Source organism: Mercenaria mercenaria, chromosome 8, assembly GCF_021730395.1.
Source record: "Mercenaria mercenaria strain notata chromosome 8, MADL_Memer_1, whole genome shotgun sequence".
NCBI lineage: Eukaryota > Metazoa > Mollusca > Bivalvia > Venerida > Veneridae > Mercenaria > Mercenaria mercenaria.
In genome coordinates, this window is record NC_069368.1 from 6,277,427 (window position 1) to 6,297,196 (window position 19,770).

Sequence of the window (19,770 nt, forward strand, 5' to 3'; positions counted from 1 at the left end):
CCAAATGCCTAATCTCTGAAGATATGTCAACATGCACAGACTCAATGCTATCACTTATCTTAGCCTTTCAAAACAGTTCAAGGCTAATTCGAGTGCTGGCAAGTATCGAACTTGCGAGGTTATTGCAACGCATTTGTTCAAGTTGTGAGATAATGAAAAATCGACTAGTGTACAAATTGGACAGACATACAACACAGAGATAGATATAATCAATTTTCTCCACCACGGTGGGAGACATAATAACTTATTTCTAGGAAACTTATTAAATTAGATTCTTCTTAAATGACTAAGTAAGAATTAAAATAACTGATACTATTAATAACAAATTAAACAAGATGTGTTTGATTTTTCCCCCATAATAAAACATAACTTTTCTGAATAAGGAAAGAACACAAGACCAACATCAAGAGGGTTTTATGTTTTTTTGTCACCAATAATAAAATGTACAGTCTTTTTACTGTATTCAAGGAAAGGTAAAAAAACTACTTTTTCAATGTAGCAGGGAAAATAAACCAAAAATTTCTAAGAAATGCATTATGAGAAAAGATGTTGGATCACATTTTTTACATCTCTGCTGCACATGAAAGAGTTCATCATAGAGGAAAACAGGTAAAACTGTTTCATCACTCATCCAGGATTAATAAAATAAGCAAGAAACAGTCAACAATGACCAATTACAATTTATATAGAGTATTAGGTGTTAAAACTTAATTATTTGTTTGAGTTTAATGTCACACAAACATAATAAAGCCAGATGATGACTTTTCAAGCTTCTGAAGGCAGAAGACTCCTGATCCCCTAAGGTCATTGTTTCTTGCATTGATGGGCACCTCATTAGAATGACCAACCTTCAATGGGCCATATAAACAGCTTTCTCACATGCAGAATTCTACTTCAGCAACCTGAACTATATGGCCAAGGAGTGCACATAAAACCTAATGAATTACTAACCTGTCTCACAATAGTATCCAGCACTACAGTTTCCGGTCACATCTGACAGTCCCGGTAACTGACAATATTTCCCACCATCACACTGTGTACACTGAGACTGGCGGATCAAACCAAGCACAGGATTATATGTTCCTGCAGGACACGGCTGAATATCAGCTCCGGTGCCTTCTGGACAATAATATCCAACTGGACATTGTTCGGCATTGTCACGATTGATGCAGTAGAATCCTTCAGGGCAGACATAGCAGACGGAAGCTCCAGTATGGTTGCTGTAAGTACCATTTGGACAGAATATGTGCGTGGTCGAGCCAGTGGGACAGTATGAGCCTATTGGACAAATATCTCCCATAACACCATCGGTTGGTGCATTATTTGTGGATGCCAGAATGCAGTAGTAGCCTGCAAAAAAGGAAATAGGTATAATAAAAACTTAAATGTACTACAAGTATAAAGGCAGTGAATTTTTCCTTCTGAAGTTTCAGTCTTCCCTAGACAAATGTGCACTGCTTAAAGCTCCAAGAATGCAGAAGAGCATTATATTTGATTTTTGCTTTGGGTTTAGCAGCCATTTTCAACAGCAATTCAGTTATGTAACAGCACAGACACAATCTCTTTTATCAATCATCACGGAGAACATTTGTCCACTCACCAATCTCCTCGCTCCCTAGACCTGCACTATCCCTACCGAGTTATGTGGGCGAACTACCAATGTGGGGGCAAGTAGGCTAGCAATGCGGGGGCAAGTAGGCTAGCAATGCGGGGGCAAGTGGCAAGTAGGCTAGCTATGCATATATTTCAAATAGTTGAACTAATAAGTGGTCTGTATTTACAGGTCATCTGTTTTTCACAGGATGATGTTCAAATGTTTATATCAGAAATGAAACTAGTGGAACTTAGAATCAGATGAAACATCTTCAGAGATAGGTTTTAAAACTTGGTACTAAATCATGCAGTTTATAAATTTTCAGTTTAAAATGATGTTAGAAGCTCTAAAAGTAAACAAACAAACCTTCGAGACAATCTCCAGTTACAGCAGCTTGACCTGTAGCATTACAGTACGAACCCGGATCACAGTCTAAGCATGCGCTGCTGTTGGTTCTCTGAGTGAATGGTTGGTATGTCCCAGCTGGACATGCAGTCGGTTGGTGGCTTGCTTCTGGACAAAAGTGACCAACTGGACATTCATCACCGTAAGCACTTCCAACTGGGCTTGCTTCTTCAGATGCATTGCTGCAGTAGAATCCTGGTAGGCAGTTTCCGGATGTAGCAGTTAATCCTGGTGAGTCGCAGTACTCGCCTGGTGGACAGAATGTACAATCAGACAGAGACGTAAGTTGAGATGCTGACCCATACATTCCTTTTGGACAGTTTGTAGGTGTCCATGATCCCATTTCACAGTATGTACCTTGGGCACACTCACTGGCATTTGGCGAACTTGATCCAAGAGGGCAATAAAAGCCAGGAAAACACTGACCAGTTGGTGCGAGTATATTTGCCGTTTCGCAGTAATATCCTGGGTCACACTGTATGCACTGGGTAACATTCTTAAGTCCTGTGCTGTTACTGTATGTTCCGATTGGACAAGGGTTCTCTACGGCAGTTTGTGTTCCTTCTGGGCAGTAAAATCCGGCTGGACAATCTTTTGGTGTAACAACACCATGTGATGCCTCACCAACTCCACTCTGTTCTTCGGATATAGCTTCATTTTGGTCACAATATTTACCCTCCGGACAGATCAAACATGATCCTTGTTCAGTGTTGGGTTGGTAGTATCCAGAAGCGCATGGTGTTTCATCCGGACTTCCTTCTGGGCATTCATGTCCTGCTAAACAATCGTTACCAGTGGGTTGTGGCTGTATGCTACCAGCTGGACAGAACCAACCAACACTGCAGTTACCATTCGGCAAATCTCTTCCTGTACCTGAACAGTACTGTCCGGCAGTACAAGGCAAGCAATTTGTAAGATTCTGATTGCCAAATGCATCACTGAATGTTCCCTCTGGGCAATCAGTTGCTGCTTGACTTGCCTCCTCACAGTAGTGACCTTTTGGACAAATGTCGCCAAATGTTTCATTTACAGGATTTGGCATTGTTGAGCTTCCACTGCAATAGTATCCAGCCAAACATGGTCCAGTTACAGCTAACAGTTCATCAGTCTCACAGTAATAACCTCCGGTGCACGGTGTTGGAGTAGATGATCCATTTGGACAGAAATTTCCTGCTAAACATTTCCCGCCAATAGTTTGAGCTGGACAGTAACAGTCAGATCCTGTATCATTACCCAGAATGCTTGGTTTGTCGGTCCACGATCCTGCATAGCAGTACCAGCCGCCAGCGCAATCCCCAGCTGGAGCAGATAATCCATGCGAAGGACAATATTGACCTGCTGGACATATTGTACAACCAGCATCACTTGTAGCTCTGGTGTTTCCATTATATGTACCATTGTTACATGCATACTGGTGTGCAAATTCAGTGTTTGCGGGACAGTAATAGCCTGGAAACAGAATATAAAAAAAAAGATAAATGATAATTTAAGAACTACTAACGGTTACATCAATAAACAAGTAATGCAAAATCATTGGTATTCACAGGGGTAATAATTATTTTCTTAAATTTCATAACTGTTTTAATGTATGAAATGAATTTGAAATACTGTGAAATCATTAATATTTGTGCAGTACTAATTTACACAGATTTCCTTGTCTAGTAAATCTATGAAAATAAATTCAATCAAACTAGTAAAATTTCTATTCAGTCTGTACACAAAATTTGAAATCCATGAATGCCCAAACCATAAAATTTGTGCCCATCAAATCTATTGATTTCACACTGTATTTCAACTGAAAACTATAAACAGAATGACTAACATCAAACCAAAAATATAATTTACTGTAGAAGAAAGACAAAACAAGGTATTACCTCGCGGACATTCTGTGTTAATGCTGGCACCTGCTTCACAATAATATCCTGCCGGACAATCTTTGCAAGATGACTGCTGGTCTGCATCATTGAACGTCCCCGCTGGACAATCTATTGGGACACTTGTGCCGTTTAGACAATATTTACCAATAGGACAAGGACCTCCTGTGGCAGTCGTGACTGGTGGACTGGCGGAGTCTGATCCTCCGCTGCAGTAGAATCCTTCGTTACAGAGTCCGACAGGCTCAGTAAGACCTGTAGCGTCACAGTAGTAGCCTGGTGTACAGGAAGTACAATTTGCAGCAGATTCTAACATTGTCTCATTACCAAAAGTGCCAAGAGGGCATGGTGTTGGTTCTTGTGTGCCACTCTCACAGTAGTGGCCTACTGGACATGGTCCAGCATCACCAGCAGACGAGTTTGATGGTTGGTTTGAATCTGAGCCTGTTCGACAGTAGAATCCGGCATCACATGGTCCGACAGGAGCTGTCAAGTTTGTAAAGCTACAGTATTGACCACCGTCACACTGAGTACATTCTGATTCTTGAGACAATCCTGGAGTATTTCCATATGTTCCTTGTGGGCACACCTGCCATACAGTACCAGTTCCTGCTGGACAGTAAAACCCTTGAGGGCAGTCTACTTGATTTTCTCCATCAATACAGTATTTAGAAGCTGTGCAAGTGAAGCAGGATGACTGACTGGCGATACTGCTAAACTCTCCAGGTGGGCATTGTAAAGCGTTCGGACCAGTACCAACTGGACAATAATAGCCTATAGGGCAGACGCCACCAGTGACACCATCTGCTGGACGATATTTTTCAGCATTGCCTATACAAAAATATCCTGCACTGCAGTTTCCAGTTGGGGTGGTAAGTCCGATACTTGAACAGTACATTCCTGGATCACAATCAGTACAGTTTGCCTCTGATCCTACTGCAGTTGAAGGATTATATGTTCCCTTTGGACATTCAGTATAGAACGAGGAACCAGACACGCAGTAAGATCCAGCTGGACATATATCACCAGTAGTACCATCAGTTGGATTTTCAATTATAGCACTGCCTATGCAATAATATCCAGCTGCGCAAAGCCCTGTGGGTGCAGATAAACCATTGGTAGCACAGTATGAACCTGCAGTACATGGAGTACAGTCTGATTCTTGTTCTTGGTTTGTATTGGGATTAAATGTTCCGTTTGGACAGGGATATTCTGTTTCAAACTTGGTACCACTAGGACAGTAATAGCCGGTCGGACAGGACTCTGGATTTTGCACTCCATGTGAGCAGACAGTCAAATTCTGGACTGTTCCGTCACAATAGTAACCAGCAGGGCAAGTCTTGCATGTCGTCTGCAATAAGTTTAGAAAATAATTATACAAGTTATGACTTTTATGGAACATTTTATAACAAAAATTACTAAAGTTCAACTTTTTTCTTTTGAATTTAATATTTGGGTATCTTTTTGAATGCGCTAGCTAGTTTGTTTTGCTTGGATTTCAGTAACATCAGCACAGTTAAGGTTATAAAGGAACTTTCCAGCTTTAATGGTGGATGAAGACCCCTGTGATCCTCTGGGTATGATTTTCAGCACAAGCAAGTACCTGGGTAGAACCATCTTCTGCAAGCAAGGTAGCAGCGTCCTCACATGATGACAAAAACAGAGCTCAAACCAAGGTGAGGGGAAAGTAAAGTGAGCAACTTTAACGTCTCGCCCATGGAAGTCCCTTTGAGCTAAAATCCAAGTTAACAGAATTAAAGCACAAAACAACTACCACCAGAGTTAGTGGATTTTCATTTCAGCCTAATACTACTTTTCCATCTCTTTTTGAAAGTAAATACTGTGTAATACTTTTTTAATCTTACTTTCAAGTAAATTATTATAAAATCAGACAAATCACCTGTCCAAACAAGTCCTGGTATTCTCCAGATGGGCAAGCTACCTCCTCAGCACTACCTGCAACACAGTAATGTCCCGGTGTGCACTGGTAAGCTGATGGTTTGCGTGCTGTCTGTCCAGCTGGACAGTAATAACCGGCACCGCAAGTTCCGGTTGGGGCATCAAGACCAGCAGAATTGCAGTAATATCCTGAAATTTAATGAAAATTAGATTAAACAATGGTTTGTCTATCTGTTAGTAAAAGGCTGAATCCAGTTTGCACTGTTACACACATGTATACTGTGAAACCCTTTACTTATTATGCAGTCATAGATTATCCTGGTTAAATTTTATTCTATCTTGAGTTTTGACACAATAACTGCATGAAAAGTAGTTCCTGAGCCTAATAATAATTTCCCAGTATTTCAGTCACAAACCAGTCATAAATTAGCCAATTATTAGGTTTCACTGTCACTAACTTTTTTAAACTTGTTCTCCAGGAGTACCCTAAATCCTGTTGCAAGTTACAAACAAAAGCAAATGGAAAAAAAGGTCTTGTTTGTTGTAAGACTCATTTCTCTATAACCGACAACGAAACCAACAAGTTGGAAAGTGAGCTAAAAATAGATATAAGCACCTGGAGTACAGGGTTCACAGTCTGATATATCGGTATTTCCTGTAACGTTGCTATAGTAACCAACTGAGCATGGCTGTGCTGTTGTTGTTCCATTCGGGCAATAAAATCCCATTGGACAAATGTCACCTGTCACACCATCTGTGGGATTCGGTACGGCAGCGCCGGCTGTGCAGAAATAGCCGCCGTAACATTGGCCAGTTTCAGCACCAAGTCCATCACTCTCACAATAATACCCTGAAATTTTCAATATTAATTTCAATCAAACTACAAACTTTTTAGCAATTATTCTGAGTAATGATTACTCTCTATAAAGAAACGATAAAATGTGTGACAAGATCCTTTGGAAACATATCACGCAAACAAGTAACAAAGTAGAAGACTCAGTTTGACCGAGTGTTTATGAGAGATAATGAAATGTGTAACAACCCTTATGACAAACTTACTTTGCTCATAACATTTTTAATACTTCAACAGTAAATACTCTGCATTGCATATATCTTGACAAACATCCTTACCAGACAAAAACTGGTTGATCACTAAAGCTGTAAGTCAACAACGTAGTTGATAATTTTAGAAATTCTGTCTATGTTAATAAGAAAACTACAAAAGATAAAGAAAATCAAGTGGTATTTTCTTTAATTAAGCCTTATACACAACTGGTACACGACGTACCTCCAGTACATGGAGTTGGAGCGCTAGCGCCTGCAGGACAGAACGTTCCCGCTGTACACTGTCCTCCTGTTTGATTATTTGGACAGAAGCAGTCGGGTGCTGAATAATTTCCAATTTCTGTAGGTTGACTTAACCAGGCTGCCAGAGTGCAATAATATCCAGCATCGCAATCCCCAGATGTGGCCGACAAACCTGATGTTCCACAGTATTTTCCAGGTGGGCAAGGGAGACAATCATCAATGCTCTTTTTACCAGTATCTGGATTGTAATATCCTTGGTCGCATGGGTACTGTGTACTAAACAATGTGCCATTCGGGCAATAATACCCAGCTGGACATGGGTTACTGGTGAAATCAGTTGAATTAACAGGACAAAAGTAACCTTCTGGACACTCTGTGCAAGCTGATGCTCCTTCACTCGAGCTGGAAGAGAAAAAACAAATAAAAAATTCAGTAAATTTTGTTCTGATTACAACATAGTGATTTGATACATGACAATAGTTTTTTAATGATTCTGTCATTATTGCCAAAGGTACAACTGAAAATAACAACAATACACATATTACTTTCTCTCACCCATACATTATATTAATCTAATGTTGCCATTTATTATGAAGTGATTTTTTTTTTGTGAGTGACACATTTTTGTCAGTCCACGGCACTAAATATCAATGAACAAATATAAATCAATCATATATATACCTGTAAGTTCCAGGATCACAGCCAAGAGGGAAGCTAGTTCCAACTGGGCAAAAGTGGCCAATCGGACAAGGGCCTCCGGTTGCATCGGTGGTTGGATTGTTTGGTACATCTGCACCCTCAAGACAAAAGAATCCTGCATCGCAGTCACCTGTTGGTGCTTCTAAGCCGGTTGTTCCACAATATTTCCCATAGTCACATGGTGTACATTCAGATTCCATAGTAAGTCCAGTTGTGTTGCTGTATGTACCTGCCGGACATGGTGTTGGGTTAACTGTTCCGGCTCCACAATAATGACCAGCTGTGCACACACCCGCAACACCGACAGCTCCGGTTGGAGTTGGGGAGTCCGACCCAGAAGTGCAGAAATAGCCGGCACTGCAGTTTCCAACTTCGGCTGTTAAACCCGGTATATTACAGTGCGATCCACCTGGACATTGAGTACAGTCACTTTCTGCTGCCAGATTGGTGTTTGCTCCGTAAGTGCCGGTTGGACACATGTTGGTTACATTTCCTGTACCAGATGGGCAATAATGACCTTGCGGACAGTCTATAAGATTGAGACCGTCAACACAATAATATCCAGCAGTACAATTTGTGCAAACTGATGCCTGTGTGGTTTGCATAAATGTACCAACTGGGCATTGAATTGGCACATCAGTTCCTTCTGGACAGTAGTGACCTATAGTGCAGACATCTCCTGTGGCTCCACCATCATTTGGTGTTGCTGTGCTTGCTCCAGAATCGCAATAGTAACCAGGATTACATGGTCCCGTTGGTTCGATAAGTCCAGTTGTGGCACAATAATATCCACCCTTGCAAGCAGGACACTGACCAAAACTACTAAGCCCAGTACTGTTTGACATAGTTCCAATTGGACAAGGTGTCGGTGTAGTCGTTCCTGTGTCACAGTAACTGCCTTCCGGACAAGCTTTTCCGGTTACTCCATCAATAGGTTCCGGTACAGATGCTCCACTTACACACCAATAGCCAGCTGTGCAGTTCCCTACAAACATACAAAAAAAATAATTCAAGCTTTTTCAAACACTTTTATACAAGTAAAAGTCTGCCAACTTTTCTACATAATTCCACCTAAATGTGTTTATGATATCCTTTATCTATACAATTTAACTGATTAACTACCTACTTGCACATGCATCTGAACCTTGACCTTAGAAACATAACCTACCAGAAAATTTTGCAGGTTACCAAATCAAGAGAATAACCAAACAATTGAGTAAAACTAGTTTTAATCAAGTTAGTCATTGCATACAAAATGAGTAAACTGACAGGGACAGAATTTAAGATATAGCAAATTTACAAGACGAAGCTGAATGCTGTAGTGTTCTTTGACCTATAAAAACATTACACAAAAGAATTTTTTAATTTTTATTTCATTGGCACATGATCGGGTAGTTTTGACCAAAACAGATACAGTAATTCTTGGGGCTATATTTTCATAGAATGTAACTTTTGGACAAAATGAGTAGGAATTTTACTTATTTATTGGGATTCAATTTTGTAGATTGACTCTACTATGAAATCTATCAAAATTGGTCCTAATAAGCAAAGCATTTCATGGGGAATTCATGGTTTTCAATTATTTAAGTTGCAATAATTGGGAATTTTTTGCGTTTACTGGGATTAAATTTCATCAACTGACCCACTCGCAAAATCAATAAAACTTAGCCTTTTATAAATATTTATGATTTTACTGTATACCAGTAGGCAATTTATTTATTTGGGTTTTACGGCGCACCAACACAGTATAGGTTATATGGCGCCAAACAGGACTACAAATTCTGGTTCCACATCTCATTTACATCGAGATAAAAACATGAGGTATGGAATCAAAATTTGCATACCTGCTGGAATCACAGAGTTACTGCAAAACCAAGTGTTAAGACCCTATTAGTCGCCTCTTACTTCATTTGAAAATAGTTACAGTTTCTTCCCTATAAGCAAAAGTAGAACAGTCTATCATAATAAATAGCATAGTCAATTATAGGATATCTTGGGTGTGCAGGGTCATTAATGATAATTACCTGTTGTTACAGTCATTCCAACACTACCGCAGTATACTCCGGGATCGCAATCTGTACATTGACTTGCAGACTCAAGTTGGGTGCTCGTTCCATATGTTCCTTTTGGACAGCCATACTGAGTTGAGAACTCTGTTCCATTGGGACAATAATAACCAAGCGGGCACACATAAGGCGTGTAGTCTGTGATTGGGGCGTCAGCAATATTGCAGTAGTAACCTGTATCAAAATGTACAAGATACAAAATTTTAACCCTTACCCTGCTAAATTTCTATAATGAACTTGTCCATCTTTCAATTTGGACAGTACCATTAACTGTTAAAAGGGGTGCATACAAAAAAGATACAGACTGAATGGCAAATGCACAGATGTGCAGGCAGGCTGATCAAGATCTACACTGGTCGCAAAGGCAGACTCAATCGTGTCCTGCATGATATGGGTTTAAGATATCCAACGCGCATCTTTCACTAAAACAGTTCATTTAAGAGTACTAACTTAAAACGTAGGAAATCCTCATGAAATGAATTTAACTTGACTAAATATACAAACTAACAATGTTTGACCTTTAAGTACTACTTCACAGTTAAATATCATGTTTTTATTTTTTTAATGGCAATACACCACTATACTATGCTAATTAAGCTATATACATGTATGTATTAGATGTGTACTATTTTAAACGTAACACACAGTACTGTTTACACAAATAGACATGTAAATTTATTATTGACAAAGACATAATGAAATAACTGTTTTCAAATATGAATTTGGTTTTTAATATATCTTTGAAGTCACTACCCCATTGCTACTGCTAAAACTGTGATTCACACTGAGTATTTGTACTGGAATAACTAACAAAATCAAATCACAACAGGCACAGAAAATTTCTATTTATTTTATCTTTCAACTTCGAAATCACCAAATTTAAGCCTAATGAAACAGCAGAATCAGTTGAAACCACTAAACTTTTTGCTGACAAAGTTAACTGATTTCACAGTATTTACTTAACAGACAATACAATTAAACCTGTATATGATGACACACTGTAGAAATGAAAAATGTGTTCTTTGTTAATAGATGGTCTCTCAACAAGAATCAATCTCCAAAGTTTTGGTGATTTTTAAGATTTTTAAGCATCTAACACAACTGAATAATACCACACAGTCATACTTGTTACTTACCAGATGGGCATGTTTTACATGAAGACTGCCCTGTTTCATCTTGATAATATCCAGATTCACAATAGACCCCGACATGGTTGCCACCAGCGCAGTAATGACCTGCTGGACACAGCGTTTCAGTGCTAGAACTTGAACCAGTTGGGCAGTAATAGCCTGGAAAAATAAACCATATTTGTAAATTTGTGTGTGTGAGAGGGGAGGGGTGAAGTGGTGTTGTGTGTGGTTTGACACAATTTTACACATCAAAAAAAAAAAGAATTTTACATAGAACCAAAAGCAATCCACTTTTTGTTTTCGTAACATTAAACTGAAATAGTGACATATACTGCAGATGTGTCCAGTGACTGCCATCATTACTCTTCTAAAACTTGAAATTAGCATATCAAGCAGGTATAGACAATCAAAATTTAGTTATGCTATACTTGGAGCAAAATGTATTGTTAAACCTTTATATTGACAGTAGGCACCCTTGGAAGTTTGTTATTTTATTTAGGACATAGAAGACCAGCTAAAAAGTACCTAGATGCCTTAAATTCTTATTTTAAAGTGTGGGCATAAATATAATGTTTAGACAATCCAATCAAAATTTAGTTATACTATACCTGGAGCACAAGGTCCATTTGGTGTTGTTAAACCTTCATCTTGACAGTAGCTACCCTGAGTACAATCATCACAGTCACCAGACACCTGATTTCCAGTTTTGTTTGAGAACGTTCCTGCGGGACACTTTGCTGGATTGCTTGTTGAACCGGACCCTGTAATAAATGGGAATAAAAAGACATTTTCAACTTTCAAACATTTATTCAATATATGAAAGAAAATACACTCACACTGTATAACCCAACTTGACTTGAAAATACAGGTAATAAACCAGTAGAAAATTTAGAATTACAACGAATTTCTTCTATTCAATAATACAGTATACTCCCTTATTATAACTAGAGCTATCACTTAAGGTGATGAATGTACCCCCCGCATGCACTGACACAGTACATTGCAATTTGATGCATGCAAGATTGCATAATTATGTGGACTGTATGTATATAGACTGTATGTATACAGTATAGTAACAAAAAACAAAGTCCCATAACTATGCAGAATATTTATCTAAAAGAATGTAACATGCACCATGCACAACTAGGGTTGGTACTGATCACTTGTGTGAAGTTTCATTAAATTGTGTGCAAGGGTTTGGTAGATTAGGCACGCACAAGATTGCATATGCAGACTGTATGTACATAGTATGTTAACAAGAAATAAAGTTCCATAACTCTGCAATTTTAGTTGCTGAAAGAACCTAACATGCCCCATGCACAACTACTGTTGTTACTGATCACTTGTGTGAAGTTTCAATTGTGTCAAGGGGATGAAGAGAGATGGTGCGCACAAGATTGTGTCTATGTATATAGTATAGTAACAAAAAAACAAAGTCCCATAACTCTGCAAATTTTTTGTTGTTGAAAGAACCTAACATGCCCCATGCACAACTACTGTTGTTACTGATCACTTGTGTGAAGTTTCATTAAATTGTGTCAAGGGGATGAGGAGAGATGGTGCGCACAAGATTGGGTCTATGTATATAGTATAGTAACAAAAAAACAAAGTCCCATAACTCTGCAAAAAAATTTTCTGAAAGAACCTAACATGCCCCATGCACAACTACTGTTGTTACTGATCACTTGTGTGAAGTTTCATTAAATTGTGTCAAGGGGATGAGGAGAGATGGTGCGCACAAGATTGTGTCTATGTATATAGTATAGTAACAAAAAAACAAAGTCCCATAACTCTGCAAATTTTTTTTCTAAAAGAACCTAACATGCCCCATGCACAACTACTGTTGGTACTGATCACTTGTGTGAAGTTTCATTAAATTCTGTCAAGGGGATACGGAGAGATGGTGCGCACAAGATTGCGTCTACGGACAGACGGGCAGACAGACAGACAACCTGAAACCAGTATACCCCCCCTTACAACTTTGTTGTCGGGGGGTACAATAACCCTTTTTCAAAATAACAAAATAGAATAAAACAAGGCAGTCTGAAAGACAGCTAAATCCCCCGCCACTGTTATGGATAGTGAAAGGGTAAACCTTTGAAGTTTAGCTGTGACCTTGACCTTGAACTAACATGGCTGACTCATGAATTCTGCACGTCTTGATGAGGTGATCATTTGACCCAAGTTTCATGAAAATCCTTCAAGGGGTTTAGAAGATACAGATCTCAAACCTTTGACCATGAGTTGTGACCTTGACCTTGAGTTGACATGGCTGACTCATGAGTTCTTGATTAAGTGATCATTTGACCCAAGTTTGATGAAAATCCTTCAAGGGGTTTAGGAGATACAGAGTGGACACAAACCTTTGACCCTAAGTTGTGACCTTAACCTTGAGCCGGCATGGCTGACTCATAAGTTCTGCACATCATTTTAATGAGGTGATCATTTGACCAAAGTTTTATAAAATTCCTTCAAGAGGTTTAGGAGATAATAGAGCGGACACGAAATGAAGGCTAAAACCTTTGACTTTGAGTTGTGACCTTGACCTTGAGCCGGCATGGCTGACTCATGAGTTCTGCATATTGCCTTGATGATGTGATCATTTGATCCAAGTTTGATGAAAATACTTCAAGGGGTTTAGGAGATATAGAGCTGACACAAAATGGAAAGCTCAAACCTTTCACTCAAAGTTGTGACCTTGACCTTAAAGCCGGCAAGGCTGACTCATGGCTTCTGCACATTGTCTTGATGAGGTGATCATTTGACCCAAGTTTTATAAAATTCCTTCAAGTGGTTTAGGAGATATAGAGCGGACACAAAATGGAGGCTCCACTTTGACTTGAGTTGGCCCTGACCGAGCGACGACTGATAGGTCCACATCTTCTTGATGAGGTGATCATTTGACCCAAGTTTCATGAAAATCCTTCAAGGGTTTAGGAGATATGGAGCGGACACGAAAGTGTTACGGACAGACGGACGTAGACCATTCCTATAACCCCCCACCACTTGTGGCGGGGGATTAATTTGACCCAAGTTTCATGAAAATCCTTCAAGGGGTTTAGGAGATATGGAGGGGACACAAAAGTGTTACGGACAGACGGACGGAAGGGCGGACGGACCGAGACCATTCCTATAAGTGGTGGGGGGATTAATAAAGTTTTAATATGTAAGTGCTTAACTGTAAAAATTCATTCACATTAGAAGTTGGACTTCTATTCTATATATACAAAACATTTAGGGCCTTAATAAACGCCCTACTTTTGCAAGTGGCACCGGAGGCAGTAATAAAGGAAAACAACTGGTACATTTTTAACTAAATTATCAAAAAATAAGCGTAAGGTAAAAAAAAAAACACTAGTGAAAGGTAGGTTGTTTTTTTTTAATTTTGGTGGAAAAATTCACCATACTCACCGCAGTACCTTCCTTCAGGGCAGACATTACCCATAATTCCATCTGATGGGTCAGCACGATTAGAACCAGCATAGCAGAAGTATCCAGGGTCGCAGGGTCCGGTTACTACTGATAAACCTGAAAAACAGAATAAAATAACTTTTAAGTTTGGGTCTTCATTTATTTGTTTTCCTTGGGTTAAACATCACATCAACACAAATAACACTTTCCAGCTCTGTTTTATTCAAAAGCTTTACAGACACAGTAAACTGTTGTAAGTCACAATGACAGAGTTTAAGTAACTAGCATAGAACACTCTGACATTTCTGGTCTTCATTTCTGACACAGGGTGAACATATGAACAGGTAGCAAGCTATCTGGATAATTTCCTTATAAGAAAGGGTCTGAACGACTGTAGGCAAAGCTTGAAGTCCATAGCTGTGAGGCACAAGTGATTCCATGCCAAAGAGCTTAACTACCTAGCCATGAGGATCTCCATTGAAGTTTACAGGCACCTAATAATGAACGAATACTAAATTTTTTTTCTGAAAAATAAATAAAATGGAAATTGAAGGTAAATGAAATTTTTCTTCAGAAATGCAAGCATAATTTTATAAAATCCAAGTACCTGTGGAAGCACAATAATATCCCTCTGTACAGGCAGTCTCATTACAAGAACCTGTGGGACACAGATTTCCAGCCGAGCAGGTATCCCCAGTAACCCCATCGGTGGGTGTGGCACTCTTAGCTCCCTCAATACAGAAATGACCTGAAAAGTAAGATATTTTATTTTGTTTTAAACAATTGCTTTTTTTTTTTTCAAACAATATGCAAATTTTGATTCCATACCTCATGTTTTTTCTATTTTGATGTAAATGAGATGTGAAACCAAAATTTGTAGTCCTGTTTGGCGCCATATAACCTATACTGTGTTGGTGCGCCATAAAACCCAAATAAATAAATAAATAAAAAAATTTCAAACAAAGTATTGTGGAACCATTTCATTTCACGGGCATGAAAATTTGTGGTTTGGATATAAACAACTATTTTATTGGAATATGAATTGGAAGATTTCGACTTTTGAATATTAAACAAATGGAAAATGCTGAATAACAAAAATACCAGGTATCAAGTAATTTCATACTGGCCTCATAATTTGGCCTTTGAGAGTCATATTAGCTCTCAATCTCTGGCCTTTAGGCCAATACAACCACATCTGGACAAGTAACAAGGCCAATACGAAATAACTTTATTAATAATGTAATAGTACATGATGTATGCATACTCATACTGTCATTTTAATCTCTTTATTTACAGAAAAAAATAACGCCTTCTGCACTAAATCTGCAAACAGAAAATTAATGAATGAAGCTATATATCCAAGCAAAACTTTGTTATCTTTAACAGCATCTATTCATATTACCTGCAGAACAGTCGCCGGAGGGTGTATTGAGTCCAATATTATCGCAGTATTTTCCACAAGGACATGGAAGACAGTCTGAAACTTGTGTTCCCATTGTGTCTGCTCTATAGGTTCCAAGTGGACATGGATATTGTGTGCTGCTGTTCGTACCATCCGGACAATAATGACCATCAGGGCACGGGAAATCCTCATATGTTGTTGTATTGTCTGGGCAATAATATCCGGCTGGGCACGTGAAACATGATGCCTGCTGTGTGAGGTTGTTGTATGTTCCTGCCTCACATGGCCATGGTGACGAAGTTCCAGATGGACAGTAATGGCTGATGGGGCATGGACCACCTACTGATGAATCGGCTCCTACAGACAGAGAAAAAAAAAAACACATTTATTTTGGATCTCTGTTTTAAATTCTTTGTGCTTTTTAAGTATCTATACCTAAACTTTCAATAACATCTTGTAAGCATTCTCAAAACTGAAATTCTCAAGCAAAATGTGTACTTTTACAACCAGAAAGTTTAAGAAATGATATGAAAAAGAATTGTTTAAGCACCATTAATAACCTTTAAGAGTATTGGAAAAGGCTAGATGCACAACTTTACTGTACTATAAGACTTTAAAATGTCTGAATATAACTACGGATAAAATATTAGTAATCTATGTTTGTTTTCTCAAAGTAAGGACTGCAGCAACTATTGGCTCACAATAATTGATTACACTATAACTCTCTAAGGTATGGCACAGTCCTAACACTAACTTTTAAGACCAGTCTTAAATCTCAAGCATATAATTGGCTGTTTCTGTGCACTATCAATATCCACCAGTAAAAAGCCTGCATTTTAAGACTGGTCTTCAGACGAAAGTACATAAAGCTAGAAATTGTTACTAAATGTTTGAAATTCTTTAATAATACAGTGAAACACTGCTAGAATAGAAATGGCTCTAAGAAACAGGATCACCCAAGCAATTTGTGTCATCCCTAGGCAGTTTCATTTTAATTTCATTATGTTTGGATCACTTGATTACCTCCAAAATTTTGCTCAGCCCTTTGAAATATTGTTCAAGCTTTTTTTTACATGGATGTGAAAGCATTTCTACTAATTTAACATAGATTTTATCTACACTGTGAAACCATTCAATTTCATTGGAATAACATGTCATTGTTTTGGTAAAAAAGTTTATTTAATAAATTTTGAGTGAAATGAATTTGTAGATTTCTGTTACACTGAAATCAATGGGAAATGTTTTTGTCTGTTGGCACAGAACTTCATGATCTAAACACAAAATTCATAAAATATCGATATTGTATGAATATTAATGATTTCACAGAATGTGTTGTTACGACCTTCATTTCAAGGTCAAGGCTTAAATCTTACATTAAATATAGAACAATATATATAAAGCATTTGGTATGTACTTTTCAAACAATTACAATCACTATGTATATATAAAAAGCATTTTTCAAACAACATCTGAGCCCCACCATGAGAAAACCAACATAGCAGCTTTGCAGTCTGGTCATGATCCATGCTGTTCGCTAACGATTTCTCTAATTGCAATAGGCTTTGAAAGTAAACAGCATGGATCCTGACCAGGATGTGCAGGCTGGCCTGGATCCATGCTGGTCGCAAAGCCACTATGTTGGTTTTCTCATGGTGCGGCTCATATAATTCCTCAAACCTGTATCAGAGCTATTAGCTGAAACTGTTCCTGCAAACATTTGGTATCTCCTTGTTATATATGTTTTGTTCACTATGTACTTATAAAAGACAGTTATGCTATGTATGTATGGCAAGCATGGAAGATCGCATGCAAAAATACAGTAACGCCTTATTTATCTGACAGTAAATCCAAGACTGTTAATATGCAGATCTATGGAAAAATGAATAGTTCCCTCCAAATTTTGCTATTGTTGGTTACAGCTGTATTTACATCTAATGGTATGCCTTATATAGAACCCTGGCAGCACTAGGAAAGGAACACATCTGTAACTTTTTTCTTTCTTTTTATGAAAACAATTTCCTTAAATAGTATTTTACATAATATCTGGCAGTCAATTAACCTTAGTAACCAGCTATCCCAGATTCTTTAGTGGTACTAGCCTGTTCTCTGAAAATTATTGACAACTTCCTAAAATGATGCAGATGTGGGGAACTAATTGTCTTAACTGTCTTAAGGATTAGACCTGTAATATTAATCAGCAAATAGCGTATTATTTGTATGAAATTTTGGCGTTCTTCAGTTTTTACAGAAAATCTTTTATGCACTGAACTATATTTACAACTGAAGAAAATTGACCTGGTTAACATGAATATGTAACTGTAGGGAAACTGCCCTGTGTCATTACAGGTTAATGATCTTAAGTCATTCATCACTGTGAACAAATACCTTGCCCAGCATTTGAAAATGTGCCTACCTATAACCTCCTTGTTGGAAGATGTCTGCTCTACTTATTAAGCTGGTCAACCAGTCAGGCTCTAAGCATGTGTTACAAGCTCTTTTCAATACCCATAATTTGTAACTTTTGGGGGATTTGGTCTAGAGTTACTCAAATGCAATTTAAGTCATATGATGACCTTTTCCAGCATTTTACGATGGAGGACAACCCCTTGTACACCTCCGAGCATTATTTCTGGCTCAGGGAGGACAACCCCTTTTACACCTCCAAGCATTATTTCTGGCACAGGGAGGACAACCCCTTGTACACCTCCGAGCATTATTTCTGGCACAGGGAGGACAACCCCTTGTACACCTCCGAGCATTATTTCTGGCACAGGGATGACAACCCCTTGTACACCTCCGAGCATTATTTCTGGCACAGGGAGGACAACCCCTTGTACACCTCCAAGCATTATTTCTGGCTCAGGAAGGCACCTTGGTAGAACCACAGACCCTGTGGATGCCAGCTGTGTGGCTTCTTCATCCTAAGAAAGGTTTCAAACCCACATTGGAAAGGGGCAAGTGATTGGAAGCCAGTAATATTAACCACACGGCCGCAGAGGCCTCTAGCAAACCTTTCATAAATGTGAAGGAAGATGCCAAACTTAAAGAGTCACACTATTTGCTGAGCAAATAAAATGTATGTTAGTCAACACTTCAATCTATGACCACTGTAGAAGACCATTGTCTCTTCAATTAAACATTTCAGCATATTCGAATTCAGAATACTGTGAAACCAGTAATTTTCATGGAGGACTTATTTTCATGATTTCGTGGTTCAGTCTATCCCAATAAACAAAAAAAAATCCCATTCATTTTATGTTTAAAATTTAAAATCCATGAATTCATATCCCCATGAAATAGCCATTTTGGACAAAACCACGAATTTTTGTGCCCAGGAAATTAACTGATTTCATAGTATTAAGGCCATATACTCTAGCCACTGCAATCCAAATGACTACCTACATAATCATACATTTATTTCCACATTCCCATTTAAGATTACTAAAAATTATTCTGGCAAAATACTTTACAAACCTTAAAGTTTCTGATTTTCATCAATAAATGGATGTTAAGTCAAAACAAAGTTTCTTTTCAAAACTGTAATGTGATCAGAACTTCTGTTGAAATATTTTGAGTCAAATTAAAAATATCTCATCAGGAAATAAGTCATTTATATATTATCAAACCTGCATTAAAGGGAATTCCTATAGCTTTTTTATGCGCATCTTACTGCGCAGCCGACTCTATCTATGGAAAATTGAAGTGAAGTCAACATTTGTTGAAACATGTGATAGACCATCTTAAATATAAGGAATCTTGAATAAAATAACATATTTCAGTAAGTTTTATCAGCAATCAAATGGTAATACTGGTTTATGATTGTATTGTCATGTATCATGCCTGACATGTATCAGTGCAACTTGCCCTGGCAATTAACTTTGTATTGATAAGACAAAATCTCATTTCAGGTCATTTAATATTCAATTACCAAAAGGATAAAGAATTTTTTAACAGTTTTTTAAACCAATCTGGCAGATATAAT

The 19,770-nt window shown here is 38.2% G+C and overlaps 1 protein-coding gene across 1 annotated transcript in view; it reads right to left on the reverse strand.

The window, feature by feature from the left end:
- The window catches only part of LOC123565532 (uncharacterized), a 170,146-nt gene that overhangs the window by 76,990 nt on the left and 73,386 nt on the right, over window positions 1–19,770 (reverse strand). The window contains exons 28-41 of the mRNA XM_053550318.1: window positions 15,789–16,145; window positions 14,994–15,134; window positions 14,387–14,503; window positions 11,584–11,736; window positions 10,982–11,134; window positions 9,804–10,019; window positions 7,762–8,764; window positions 7,061–7,482; window positions 6,389–6,622; window positions 5,774–5,961; window positions 3,874–5,224; window positions 1,961–3,448; window positions 952–1,350; window positions 308–312 (exon numbers count right to left, since the gene is read on the reverse strand). Coding sequence (XP_053406293.1) covers window positions 308–312; window positions 952–1,350; window positions 1,961–3,448; window positions 3,874–5,224; window positions 5,774–5,961; window positions 6,389–6,622; window positions 7,061–7,482; window positions 7,762–8,764; window positions 9,804–10,019; window positions 10,982–11,134; window positions 11,584–11,736; window positions 14,387–14,503; window positions 14,994–15,134; window positions 15,789–16,145 — 6,227 coding nt within the window. The remainder of the gene's footprint in view (window positions 1–307; window positions 313–951; window positions 1,351–1,960; window positions 3,449–3,873; window positions 5,225–5,773; window positions 5,962–6,388; window positions 6,623–7,060; window positions 7,483–7,761; window positions 8,765–9,803; window positions 10,020–10,981; window positions 11,135–11,583; window positions 11,737–14,386; window positions 14,504–14,993; window positions 15,135–15,788; window positions 16,146–19,770) is intronic.